Genomic DNA, 13,408 nt, shown 5'->3' with positions numbered 1-13,408 from the left:
AGTGGTGTCAATCACACTAAATTGTGTAAGACAGGTATCAAGTTCATTTTTTTCCCCATTATAGATATCAAATTACTTGATGCAATGTCTTTGATGTATTTCTTCAACATCATTTGCTCTGTTGGATATAAATCAAGCAACCAAATATATGGATCTATTTTGGTACTATCTACATTGTTCACCTATTCTTTTTTTTTTTTTTTTTAAAGATTTTATTTATTTATTTGACAGGGAGACAGCTAACGAGAGAGGGAACACAAGCAGGGGGAGTGGGAGAGGAAGAAGCAGGCTCCCAGCGGAGAAGCCTGACGTGGGGCTCGATCCCAGGACCCTGGGATCACACCCTGAGCCAAAGGCAGACGTATAACGACTGAGCCACCCAGGCGCCCCCATTGTTCATCTATTCTTATACCAATACTATAGGTCGGCTGCTACTTCTATGAGGACAACCACTCTGCGTTCTATGCTTCATCAGGATGGCTGGTTTTTTGGACATAAATGTACAGAGAGGAGACATTAGCCTGAAGCCTCAGGTGTGAGAGTCTTTGAAAGTCCCTGAACCAAGCACAGGAGGAGCTGAAGGGGCTCCAGAGAGATTCTGGCTTAGCCTTACTACCAAAACCAATGGCAATGAACCTGATAGGGTTCCATCCTCTCAAGTCATGACAGGGAAGAAAGGATTCTTCTTCGACACTATCCTTCTGCTGAGGACCGTAGACTCCTCTCTCCCCTTAAAGACTGGTTGTTCTAGACCAAAGCTCTCAGCCAGAACTCATGGGCTTCAGTGTAAACCTCAAGCCCACACTCCACAAGTACAGCCATTCCACCAGCCTCAAGAAATAAATTCAATAAGGGGGGGGAAGGAGGGTATGAAGGGGAGCCCACGACACATTAGAAATGGGAGGAACAGGGGTGCCTTGGATGGCTCAGCTGGTCTGCCTTAGGCTCAGGTCATGATCCCTGGCCCCACATCAGGCTCCGGAGAACTCTCCCTCTGCCACTCCCCGTTTGTGCTCTCTCGCTTGCTTGCTCTTTCTCTCTCAAACAAATAAAATCTTTAAAAATGTATCTTTGTTAAAAAAGAAAAGAAAAGAAAGAAATGGAAGGAACAAGTTCTAGCAGTTCTAACTGGGAAATCAGGTGACTTCATGCCTCCCTTCTGTCCCACACAACGGGATGAAGTAGAAATTTAAACTACCATAAGGCAGCCTGTGAATGGTTAACATTTTAATCTAAATAAAAAATTGGAGAGGGGCGGACAGAATGGATAAAAGTTGTCAAAGGTACAAGCTTCCAGTTATCAAATAAGAGACTAGATCTTAAAAGTTCTAATTACAAGAAAAAAGAAATTTGTAACTATGCACGCTGATGGATATTAAGTAGGCTTACTGTGCTGAACATTTTGTGACATACATAAAAATTGAATCAGTATGTTATATACCAGAAACCAATGTGATATGTCAATTATATCTCAATAATAAAATAAATAAAACTCTGTATTCTCCTCTATCTGCAACCCTGCCTGTCCCTCTCTTCCATCTCTATGCTCTTGTGTTTATTTTCTAAGGCTACCATAACAAATTACCAAATTCAGGGTCTTCAAACAACAAAAATTTAGTTTCTCATAGTGCTAGAGGCTAGAAGTCCAAAATCAAGGTGTCAGCAGGGCCATTCTCCCCCTAAAGGCCGCCGGGGGGGGGGGGTCCCCTTCCTGGCCTCGCCTCTTCCTAACTTCAAGTGGCTCCCAGGAACGCCCAGTGCTCTTGGCTAGAAACTGCACCACTCCAACCTTTGCCTCAGTCCTCATGCAGGCCTCTCAGCATCTAACTGTCCTCTCCTCTCCTTATAAGGACACTAGTCATTGGGTTTAGGGCCTGCCTAAATCCAATATAACTTAATTTTAACTAATTACCCCTTAAAAGACCCTATTTTCAAATAAGGTCACATTTAGAGGTTCCAGATGGACATGAATTTGGGAGGACGCCATTCAACCCATTACAACTCCCAAATTAAAATAAACCACCACAATGGGGCGCCTGGGTGGCCGAGTTGGTTAAGCTTCCGACTCTTGGTATGGGCTGAGGTCCTGATCTCCCAGTCATGAGATGGGACTTCTCAATCACCATGGAGTCTGCTTTGGTTTCTCTCTCCCTCTCCCTTTGCCCCTCCCCACCACCACGTGCAGGCACACGGGCACACACAAACTCTCTCACCCTGTCTCAAATAAATAAATAAATCTTTTAAAAAATAAACCACTACCACCAAAATATGAGGCAAAGTGAAAGGAGATGACAAATCACAGCATTACAGAAATATAAAAAAAATTCAAAGTCATATTCAAAATTCAAATTCAAATTCACCAGCAGATTACTTCCAATCTGAATTAGAGATAATGTACCTTTTCCCTTTCTCTCACCTGTGGGAAACTGAAGTCTTGGAAAATATCAGAAGTCCCATTCAAGGGCGCCTGGGTGGCTCAGTCAGCTAGGCACCCAACTCTTGGTTTCGGCTGAGGTCATGATCTCATGGGTCTCGGGATGGAGCCCCAAGATGGGCTCCACCCACGGCAGGGAGTCTTCTTGAAAGATTCTCTCCCTCTGTCCCCCAAACTCGCACGCGTGTGCTCTCTCTCTAATAAATAAACTCTTCACACACACACACACAAAGTTCCATTCAAAAGAGCCCTAAAAAACAACATTCCACTGCCCAATTGACATACTCTGAAAAATCTGGTATTAGGTATAAACACTCGTACGTATCATCAGGAATGGAACAGCAAAAAAGATGAAAGACAGGGAAGGATATTTTTCAGTAAAAAGTACTTTCATTTAACTGTTTGGGGGTGGAAAATAGACCATGAGTCTCAGAAGACCAAGGTTTCCTTTAAAAAAAAAAAAAAATTACCTTAGGTTTTTAACAGCCCCCTCCCCAAATTATCCTTTTCTAATAAGGATATATATAAACCTACAAGAAAGCACTATAATATCACAGTTCTTTTTATTTTAATCAAGGTATTATTTCAGCTTTCTGGGGAAAAAAATACTTGAGATGAACTTAAAGACTTGTGTACTCCCTCTGCTGGCTCTGAATTTAAAGTAAATTATCAATGGCTTCAGGAGACAAGTTATTAATTTCACTAGACATCTAAGACACAATGAAAGATATGATGTGGATTCTCCCTCAACACACACATGCGCGCAAAGGTCTTTTAAGAAATAAGAAATTCCAAACAACTACTTAAAACTGCAAAGCCATCTCTGTTGGATTATAGGTTTACTCCAAAGGAAAGCTAATGCATTCCATTTGTTTGGAGAGGAAGTTCCTTCTTGCATTGGCCTTGCCCCCTACAAGTATGCCAGAACTCTTCCTTGCTCTGTGCGCACCTCTCCACTGGAGGACTAGAGTGCATGTGGACACCCAGGCATGGTGAGCCCCTAGAAGATAACCTGGCTTCTTCATCACAGGCAATCACTAGAGTAGCAAATTACTGTAAGGACCATCACCCATAAGGGAAGTTAGTCCATTTCACTTAATGTTATCCCATAATAGTAACTGACAAACTGCAAAGGAAAAGTCCCAAGATTAAAATTCAAAAAAAAAAGTCTGAGTAGAAAGTGAAAGACACACTCTCTGGAAAAGCCCAGCTTGAAACATGCACCAATCATACACTTGTGCTTTATCAAGAAGGAGTGATACATCACAATATGGATGCCTGCTACCGTACTTTTTCCAACTGGGGAAATCATGACACTAAGAAATGAAGGTTGTTCGGTTAAGAATAAAATCGTTAAAGATACTGAGTCTGTCAGGATGACGTCATCACAATTGGGGTCTTCTATCATAATCACAGCCTAACCACCTATTTAGAAAACTCTTAACTTGGAAGAGCTACAGACTGGCTTTGAAAAGATCCATCTCGGAGAGTGCTTGCCGTCTCTTCCTTCTTCATATGTGACTTCTATTTTCCCATCCATGGAAATAAAACTTCAAGTTTTATATCTGGGACTTCTGCCTCCAAATGCAGAACATCACAGATAACTTAGTTTTACACAACAGCTTTGCTCCTGTAAGAAGCGCATAAGTGAACTTTAGGCTGAATAATCCTATGGTGACTCTTTTTAGACAGTGCATACTGATGCAGCATCAGTGGGGTACACACACGGAAAACAGACTTGATTTCAACTTTCTCTAAATGAAGTCATTCCTAGATCGAGGTTTTCCTCAGTTTCTATGATGGGTAGTGACTGGCACTAATGAAGTTTTCAGGGACTGCTAACACTAGGAAACAAGATCTGCAAAAAATGTGTTGGACAGCAGAGTATCCTTTCATGATTAGACTACATCCCATCAACGTTAATGCTAGGAGGTCCAAGGCTTCATAGCTGTAAGTATCCAAGAGACTGTACACATGACGTCACCTCAGTCCCAAATCACATCATCTCCTTTCAGTGTCAGAGTCCCAGAACAAGGCTATCTTTATGGGCTAAGGACATAATGATTCCAAGAACAGCTCCAAGTATCAGAAATGTTTTTGTCTGGTAGACACATTCCATGTTTCAGAGGCTCTTACCCTGTCCTTGGGAATATACAGGAGTCACAGAAAAATGACAAAAGAAATAGGTGGGAGTCAGGGCTGGGCATGGTAGGGTGTGGTGGGCTTAAGACAGATGGCTTTTTCAGCAAGGTGAGCTGAGAACACTGACGGGGAATGTTAAGTAAGCAACGCAGCTTCTCTAGCATGAGCCAGCCTAAGGAGGGAGGAGGGGAAGCAGAGGCGAGCAAATGAAGTAAGAGTTTGCAGAAATGGAGGCACTGACACGAACAGCTGTGAAACCACAATGGTTAACAGCAGACAGTACAGAACACTGTTGCCCAGGGCTCACGCGGACACACTCTTAGCTCCATCTCTGCTAGCTGTAGGCTCCTGAGCCAGTCACTCACATGCTCTTGTCCTGCTTCCTCACCTGTAAAATGAAATAGTTAGATGATCTCTAAAACCTCTTTTAGTTCTAAATTTGAAGCAAGAAGCAATGTGGATGAGTCAGCTGTATCAAGGCTCCACCTCCACTCCAGACGGAGGCCAGTGCTATACCAGGCCCCACAAAACAGAACTGGAGACCCCAGATCAGGCTAGGACCACAGGTGTGCTCTAATCCAGATGGCCCTGGGAAAGCCCCAGCTTCTCCCAAACAAACCCAAACTACAGGAGCCATGCTATAGTGGCCCTGCATCTCCAAAGCAAGCTGAAAATGATCTGCAGAGAATTAAACACCAGCTCCAAGCCAGAGTTCAACACCAACTTTGCCTTTTGCCAATAACTTCTCCACAGAGGGCTGAAGTATCGAGGAAAGGAGAAGTACAGACGTGAAAAAAGGCAAAGAGAATGAACGACAATGACAAGTTCACAGAACAGATTTGCATGTTTATTTTCTGTCTTCTTCCTCCAACAGAACCTAAAGCCTGTGAACGGGAACCTCCCCCGCCTCGTGCTACTACTATATCCCTGCGACCCAGCAGAATGCCCTGTGAACGGTACGCCTCTGGTAAGTATTTGATGAATAAAATGGCATGTCATGAAAATAAGTAAAAAGGTTTTCTCTTTCTAATCTGTAGTCACTTACTGTACACCAGCTATAATGTCCACTGACCCTAATCCACATGTATCTAGATCTACAGAGATATAGAGATACAGAGATAAAATCCACCTATAAATGTCATTCTGAGCTCCTTTCCTAACAGCAAAAAGTCAAAGTGGCTCTTCAGGACTTGTGATACAGGAAAAGGTCAGGAGAAAAATGAGAAGTCGAGAATAGGATCGAGTCTGTTCCCCACAGGCAAGATGGGTAAGACAGGAAAACAAAATAAATTCCATATTCTCTCTAGCCCTGGGAATCTGCTCTGATAAGCAATGGGTAAGCAGGGTGCCCTGCCAGGGCGCACAGACTGAAACAGTCTTACCTTTGCATTTTTATGAAGATCTTTGGATGGACGGTGTTTGCTAAACTTTTTCCAGACCAAATAAATGACTTTTCAGTGGGACAAGGACTCTTCATTAATTTTCCAAATAAAAACATCTTGCGGGTTTTAAGTAAGAATCACGCGTGTTAAAAAGTTAACTACAAGATGTTCTTCTATGGTGTCATTCTCTTAAAATAGAACCCTCCTAAAATCTCCTAAAAATAAGCCTGCATAGTTTCATTTCATTTTCTAAGAAGGAGATAAACATATCAAAACAAACACTTAGCTTCTTTTTTAAAGAGTCTCTCTGCTACATAGGGCTCACAGATCAAAGTTTAAAAGGGCCTATTTCTTCACTTCATAGGTCGATGACACAGCTTTGAAAAAGAGGAAAAACAGTCCCCCTCGTGTACTGCTGCTGTAGGAAGAGGAAGTGTATTCGTTGAGAATCACTGACAAAGACAGTACTGCCAAAGGAAATTACAAAACAGCATTTTGGCAACATGGGCCAAGCAGAAGACGTATTCCTCACACAGGACCAGAACTGGCCCTTTGGTGAGTTACTCAAAAAGGTGACTGAGGCCAAAATTACAAGCCAACGTGGAATTATCACAACTTTGTCATTTTGAAATTTCAAAAACATATTTTTAAACATGAAAGTTGCAGATAAAATAACATTTTCTTAATACAGTATGCTGGGAAGGAACTGGATGCATTAATCTAAAGAACGAGAACATCAACAAGCATCATGTGGCAGGTGGGCCCTCATCTTTCTACCCTGGGGAGAAGCTGCAAGAGCACACATCTCACATGAAAGAAGACGTCGTCTTTTGCAGAATTATCCTCCACAGCAGCAGAAGTCGTCATACGCACAAGATCCTGAGAAACAGCACAGAAACTCATGGCTGCCTAATGTAATCATATCCTAATCCCCTGGGAAAAGCAGGTGTGTGGGTGTGAGGAGATGAATAGCAATAAATAGGCCTTAACAGGTAAACCCTGGAATCCTAGAGGTCTGTCCCACAACAGGAGGAACCAAAAGAACATAGCAGTTTAATTAGGGGTGGTGCAGTGCAAGTAAGCTTAATCCGAATTAAAGGAAATGTAACCTTTTCCCCTCTTAACCACAACTGACTATTCATTTCTACTTTAATGCCTGAGGTAAGGGAACCTGTGAAATAGCCAACACCGTTCTCTCTGGCACAATATGTATCTGACAAACCTAAGTGAACCAAGAACTTCCTCCTTTTGTTAAAACGCTATCTTTTCTGCCACCTTCATCACTCCACAGTTCCTAAGTACCCGTACTGATAGACAGTGAATGCTATACAAATGTGACAAACTCAATCAACCTCCATCAATATTCATCTGTCTTTTTGATGCTGAACTAATAACCAAGACATTTTTAAACTGAGAGGCAAATATGCTTTTCAGGAAAGCATCTTTTACTTATGTAAGACTACTTGTTACTTAGTAAAAAACCCTCAAAAAAATGGTCAATTTAAAGATCTCCAGAACTACAGCTAATTACTTCTCTAACTAGCTGTGTCATCTTAGAGAAGTCCTTAAGAATCAGGTTCTTCACCTATAAAATAAAGGAGTTGAACTATCTCAGCAAACCTCATCCAGGCTGTACATCAGAATCACCTGAGAAACTTAAAAAAATAAAATAAGAAACACCAATGCTAAGCCCCAGACCCACCCAATTAAAACCGATTCTCCAGGTAGTGTTAGTTTTTAAAAGCTCCCACGGTGATCCAAATATGCAACCAGCGCTTCAAACCACTAGTCCTAATCCTGATCTCCAAGGCCTCTTTCCTAATTCTTTTATTCTCTAATTTTAGGGTGATAATTCTGGTGACAGGATCTCATAATGCAATAGCCCAAAAAGCCACAAAAGTAAGGCCTAAACCCTGCATACTGTACCTATGTGCTCACAGGACTAAGAGAGGTTAACCTGAATTCTAGACATTTTTAGAAGTTAAAAACCCTAATGCATAACTCAGAATGAAAGTAGTGTGGTTTAAATGCACACGCATGCTCTCAAAATGACTAATCATGATAGGAATCGACTCCTGAAACTTGGACGCATGGAAATGGGTCACAATTAGCTCCTGACCTCTCCCTTTTCCCTCTTCTTCCACCCCCACTAAACCACAAGCACAAAAAAAGGTTGGCTATTAGTCATAATCAGAATATGAAACCAGCCCCAGTTTCAAAGGGCTTTCTCCATCATCAAAGATTTGGAAGTTCCTGCATGGGTGCATCTTTTGATGAAGATCATCTTACAAAAACTCTTTAAATTATATCCCCGTGGTCTTCAAGGATTAGCTACCATGTGATACTCAGAAATAGAACTAATGTAAAATCTTAAAGCAAAAATAATTCTACTTACATAAAATATATATTTTACTTTATGTCCTGTATTAAACATATTAAGACCTGAGTTTCAATTTACAGTATTTTGTAAGTTTTAAAGAGAGATGAAACGGAAACTAATTTAACACTGTGTGTTGACTATACTTCAACCAAAAAAAAAAAAGAGAGAGAGAGAAATGAGATAGCAGAGAAGGAAGAAAAAACCATGAGACCAAAAAAAAAAAAGGTTAAGGACATAAAACCACAAAGTTTAGGACTAGGCCCAAAATCTCTATTTCAAGTCCTGCAACTACATGAAAATATAATTAGCCGAATCACAATTCATGGCTACTTTTGGTAATACTACTTTCTCACCTAGATCTTTAAAAAAAAAAAAATCAAATGCTATTAAACCATTACTATCTTTAACTACAATAACTAGAGATGTTACTTGTGGGATTAAACTACTTGTGTAAACTTAAAAATCAAAGGAAAAGTGAAAACCCTTCCAACATTAACTATTTAAAAGTTAGCAGATTCTCTGCACCAAACTCAAAATGTACAGGACTAATTTCAAGTTGAGAAATTTGAAAAATATTCCAAACCCCTATATCCATTTTCTTAGATCTTGAAACTCACCCCTTCCTGACACTATACCCTGAGATTAACCCTTGCTATTCACTTAGAAACTTAGTTTTAAGATATCACAGTAGCACTGCTTTGAAATGGAATTCACTCTCAAGCTTTCTGGAAATGGTCCTCATATCACACAACTGGCATTCCTTTGCAAAGCTGTAAAATTAAATCAAATGTAAGATTCATAATGTCAGCATTTGTTAAAGGAAATGAGACAGATATGTGGAATAATTTCAAAGCATACGTTTTGCTTTTAAAGTATCTCAACAAATCCTCCCTAATATCGGCCATAAGAAATTTTTTTAAAAAAGATACTTTGTTTGCAAGGGTTTTTTTTTTTTTTTAAAGCAAATTAAAACTCAACATACTAAATTCTTTAGTTTTTTCACGTACAGATTTCCTCTCCAGTGCTCCAGTTCTCCACCAAGATTAAACTGTTCTTAATGTATACACCTACTGGAACCCAGGAAGATACAGGGCTCCCCAAAGACATTAAAGGAAAGGACTGAATGAGGAAGGAACCACCTAATTTAAAAAAAAAAAAAAAAAGGTAACTAACAAATAGAAGCAACTGATAAGCCATATGTATCTCCGACTGTACAGGACTCCTTTGCCTGGTACTGACACGTTCATGTCTTGGGGAAAGAGGCCAGGAGAACGAGGTGCCAGGAAGAGCAAAGCAGCTGGGTATCAGCAGCCCAGCAGGGGCACAGGAGTTAATCTGTTTGGACGCCCAACTGCAGGAAGTCATTACATCATAGGCCTTTCCACACCTCTCTCCCGACCACATGTCCAGTGCCCCAAGAGGCTGAAAAGGAACAGTAGAGAGCCTCTCTTCTGGTCCACTTACAGGTAGAAGCCATTACGGCCCAGCCCTGACACCACACCTCCCTCCCAAAGGCCTAGGTGAAGCTCCAGGCCTCAGTCCTCCACACCTGGACCCGGCCTCAAACAACGCCAGAGTCCAGGCCTCAATGGAAGCAGCAGGTGTGGCTAGTCCGCCTTGAGGTGGCAGGGCTGGCCCGTTCCAGGGCTCAGAACATCTCAAGTTCCGGGGCAGGTTTACTGGAGAAACATCTCTAAGGAATAAAGGTGTCAACACAGGCACGGAAAGATGGCCAGCCAGAAAAAGGTTTACAACCACTGCTTTTTCTAATGGGATCGATGTGCCTGTGGGAACTAACATCCACAAGCCAGAAACTTCGACGCATGGGTTTTCATCCAGTTAGTGACAACGACCATATACTCCTGTGACCAACTGGAAATCACAAATCCAACCCCTCCTCCGGGCACCGAGACCCAAACACTCCCCCACATCCTCTCACTCCATCCGCAGAGCCCTCCCCGCATCCCCACTACGGTGATTTCTACTTCGAAGTTGGCCGCAGACCTACCTCCTCCGTGCTGTCCCAGGAATCCAGCAAATGCACTCCTGTCCGCCAGTCCTTCCCTCGCCGGTATCCCTTGCCCCCTCTCCTCACCTGGCCAAGCCCTGAGAAGCCTCCTTTCCCCGCCCCACCCTCCGCGGCCGACCCTAGGTTCCCCTACCCTGGGGGGTCACAGAGATCCCCCGAAACCTCACAGCGGAGGCTCTAGGTGCCAACCCCTCTCCCCAGCGCCTGCAGGCGCGCTCCGATGAATCGAAGGCGCGTCTCGCACTGCGCAGGAGGCCCGGCGGGTCCGGACGCCCGCCCGAGGTGTGTACGCACCTTCCACCCCGCAGAGCTGTTGCTGTCGCCCTTATCCTTGAAGTAGGGCACGCAGCGCACCATCCACTCGTAGATCTGGGACAGAGTGAGCCGTTTGTCCGGCGAGCTCTCGATGGCGCGAGTGATCAGGTCGGCGTAGGACAGGTTCCCCCAGGCGTTCCGCCGCGAAGAGCATTTCCTCGGCTGCCCGGAGCCCCCAGCCGCCCCCGGCTGCGGCGGCGGCAGTGGCTGCTGAGGCTGCAGCGGCGTCTGCGTCCCCCCGCTCAGCGCGCCCGCCGCGGGGGCTGGCCCGGACCCGGAGTCCTGCCCTCCGGGAGCCAGCAGCCGGGCCGAGTCTTCAAGGAGCAGCCCGGAGCCCAGGGTGCCGCTCCCGCCGCCGCCGATCGCCATGGCCGAACCAGCCCTACCGCTGCCGTCCTCGTCGTCTTCATCGTCCTCCTCTTCGGGGATCATAGAATCGGCGGCCGTCTCCCCCGAGGGCTTGGCCGGACTCCCCTGGAGCTCTGGCCTCTGCAGGGGCCACGTACAGGAGCGCGGCCGGCTCTGGGGCTCGAACTCCGGGTCCAGCTCCACTTCGAGCGGAGAGAGCGGGGCCGGAGAGGCCGGTGCCTCTGCCATCTTCGCCGCCCGCCCGCCCGCGGCTCGGGCTCTCGCGCTCTCCTCTCGCGCCGGGGCGGGGTGCGGCGGGGGAGGGACGGGGGGCGCCGCGAAGGCTCGGGCTCCCGGGAGCCGCTGCCGCTACTGCCGCCGCCTGGGGAAGCACGAGAGAAGAGAGAAGGAGAGTTGGTTATCCCGGTCTGGAGCCCAGTCCTCGGCGACTCCGCGCCCGTCGCCGCCGCTTCCCGGCCGCACGGCGCCCGCCTCCCAGAAACAGGCAGACCTGGAGACGTGTGTCCCGCGAACCTGGCGCAGCAGACACCGCCCCCTGGCCAGGCCGCGGGGGAGTCAGGAGCGAATCCACGGGCTCGCACGGGGCAGCCCCCTCCCCCCGCCGCCGGGGCCGCCAGATCTGCAGGTCTCTCCTGGGCTAGGTGGCTGGGCGGGGAAGAAGGGGGAGGGGCGAGGGGGAGGGGCACGGGCCGCGCCTTTAAAGCGGGCAGCGGCCAAAGCTGGCGCAGCCGAGCCGCGGTCGGAGCCCGAGCGGGCGTGCGTTTGTTTATGTTTCGCTCGGGCCCGCTCAAGTGCTTCCCGCGGCGCCGCAGCCAAAGTCTGTGGCGTCTTCCGCTCTTCTCCTCATCCCCGGCCCTGCCGCCTCCGCGCCCCCTTGTACTCCCATCTCCCCGCTGAGGGGCCCGAGTCCGGGGACGGCGCGGGCAGCCACCTTCTCCCCTCTTCGCCGGCGGGCCAGGAGGACGAACGTGGGTCCGAGCGCGGACTGGCTCTTGTCACTTCCAGAAAAAAGACAAGACGGGAAGCAGAGGGGCAAGCAGCTCGGCGGGTGTTTGCACAGGGTCGAGCCAAGCAGGAACGACCACTTTGGGGTTTTGTGTGGTTTATTTGCTCGCGGGCGTTATACCCTCCACCCCCTTCCCAGTAAAGAACGGGGGGAGGGGGCAAGTCGTAACATAAATCTTCCAACAGGTCAGGAAGCGCCAAGTCTCCCGGGCTTCCAGAAAACCCGGACCAGCACGTTCATCACCTCCTTGCTCCCACTGCTGCCATCTTGACAGTTTCCCCCCCTTCACTCAAGTCCTTTAAAAACACTAACGGGAGGGAAGGGGGGCGCGCACACCGAGTCACGGGGAGGGAAAAGGGAAGCGCCTGGCCCAGCTCGGAAGCAGATCCGGAGTCACCGGGAAGGCGACCGCCCCGCTGCACAGCTCCGACGCCTACCTCAGTTCCTTCCCTTCAGGGACGAGGGGGGAGGACGCACAATTCCGCGCGGTCCTGGGGCACGGCGAGGAGGGGGCGCGCAACCTCGGCGAAGGAGAGGCGCTCCGGCCGCCGCCGCAGCCCGCCCGAGGAAACGCCTGTCAGCCTGCGCGCCGCCGCCTTCCACATTCCTCCTCCTCCTCCCCTCCACGAGCAGGGCGGCCGCGGCAGCAGCACAAAGTTATAGACACACGCAGGGTGCCTCAACCTAGGCTGACGGCGGGCGGGCGGGTCCCCGCCCAGGGGGAGGGCTGGGCGGCGGGCCCGGGTGTGCTGTGTGCGTGCGTGTGTGTGCGTGTGCGTGTGTGTGTATATGTGGGCTCGCGCGCACGCGCCTGCGCGGCCGGGCTCCGCGGGACTGCGGGCGTGGGTGTCAGGGAGCGCGCCGCGGGCCGGGACTAGGCGGGCTCCCGCAGCCGTCCCCGCCGAGCTCCTCCTCTCTCCCGAGAGCCTCAACGACAACAAAGCGCGGCGCTGGCCTAGGAGAAGAGAGAGGCGGAGAGCAGAGCCCCAAACGTTCCACGAGCGCAGTCGCGTGGCCTCTCAGACTCGGGCAGGGCGCCTGGTACCGGGGGTCCCCGGCGGGCGCGTCCGTCCGCCAGGCTCTGGGCCGGCCTTGGTGTCCGGTTCCCGGTTAGAATCGGACACCAGATAACACCCGCGATAAGATGCTGACCGCAGATCGCAAGGATTACCACGGCGTGGAAATACTGACAAGCGAAGGTGTTGGTGCCTTACAGGACTTCGATAAACTGATGCCTTCAGATCTGATCAGGCACCGAGAGGTTTGCAGCGAAGTCTCTTACCTAGGACGCTCGACGCAGTGTCGTTTCACTTTGCACGGATTTCGTGGCAAATGAGGAGAGAAGTGTAAC

The 13,408-nt window shown here is 47.8% G+C and overlaps 1 protein-coding gene and 1 long non-coding RNA gene across 3 annotated transcripts in view; one reads left to right on the top strand and one right to left on the bottom strand.

Annotated features, from left to right (window-relative positions):
• FOXO3 (forkhead box O3) overlaps nucleotides 1-12,632 on the bottom strand; it is a 120,611-nt gene extending 107,979 nt beyond the window's left edge. The window contains exons 1-2 of one of the 2 annotated variants that reach the window (XM_034668951.1): nucleotides 12,495-12,632; nucleotides 10,662-11,412 (exon numbers count right to left, since the gene is read on the bottom strand). In XM_034668951.1, the coding sequence (XP_034524842.1) occupies nucleotides 10,662-11,279 (618 nt within the window). In that variant the 5' untranslated portion in view covers nucleotides 11,280-11,412; nucleotides 12,495-12,632. Of the gene's footprint in view, nucleotides 1-10,661; nucleotides 11,413-11,541; nucleotides 11,684-12,494 lie in introns of those variants that run through there. The other variant, XM_034668952.1, reaches the window with a different exon arrangement.
• On the top strand, nucleotides 5,302-6,914 carry LOC117803956. Its single transcript, XR_004628073.1, has 3 exons — nucleotides 5,302-5,543; nucleotides 6,323-6,513; nucleotides 6,650-6,914. It is a non-coding gene; the product is annotated as an uncharacterized LOC117803956 (long non-coding RNA).
• Nucleotides 12,633-13,408: the final 776 nt, after the last annotated feature.

The sequence above is a fragment of the Ailuropoda melanoleuca genome, chromosome 10 (genome assembly GCF_002007445.2).
Source record: "Ailuropoda melanoleuca isolate Jingjing chromosome 10, ASM200744v2, whole genome shotgun sequence".
Taxonomy (NCBI): Eukaryota; Metazoa; Chordata; class Mammalia; order Carnivora; family Ursidae; genus Ailuropoda; species Ailuropoda melanoleuca.
Note: the sequence above shows the minus strand (reverse complement) of the source record. Positions and strands in the feature narration are given on the sequence as shown.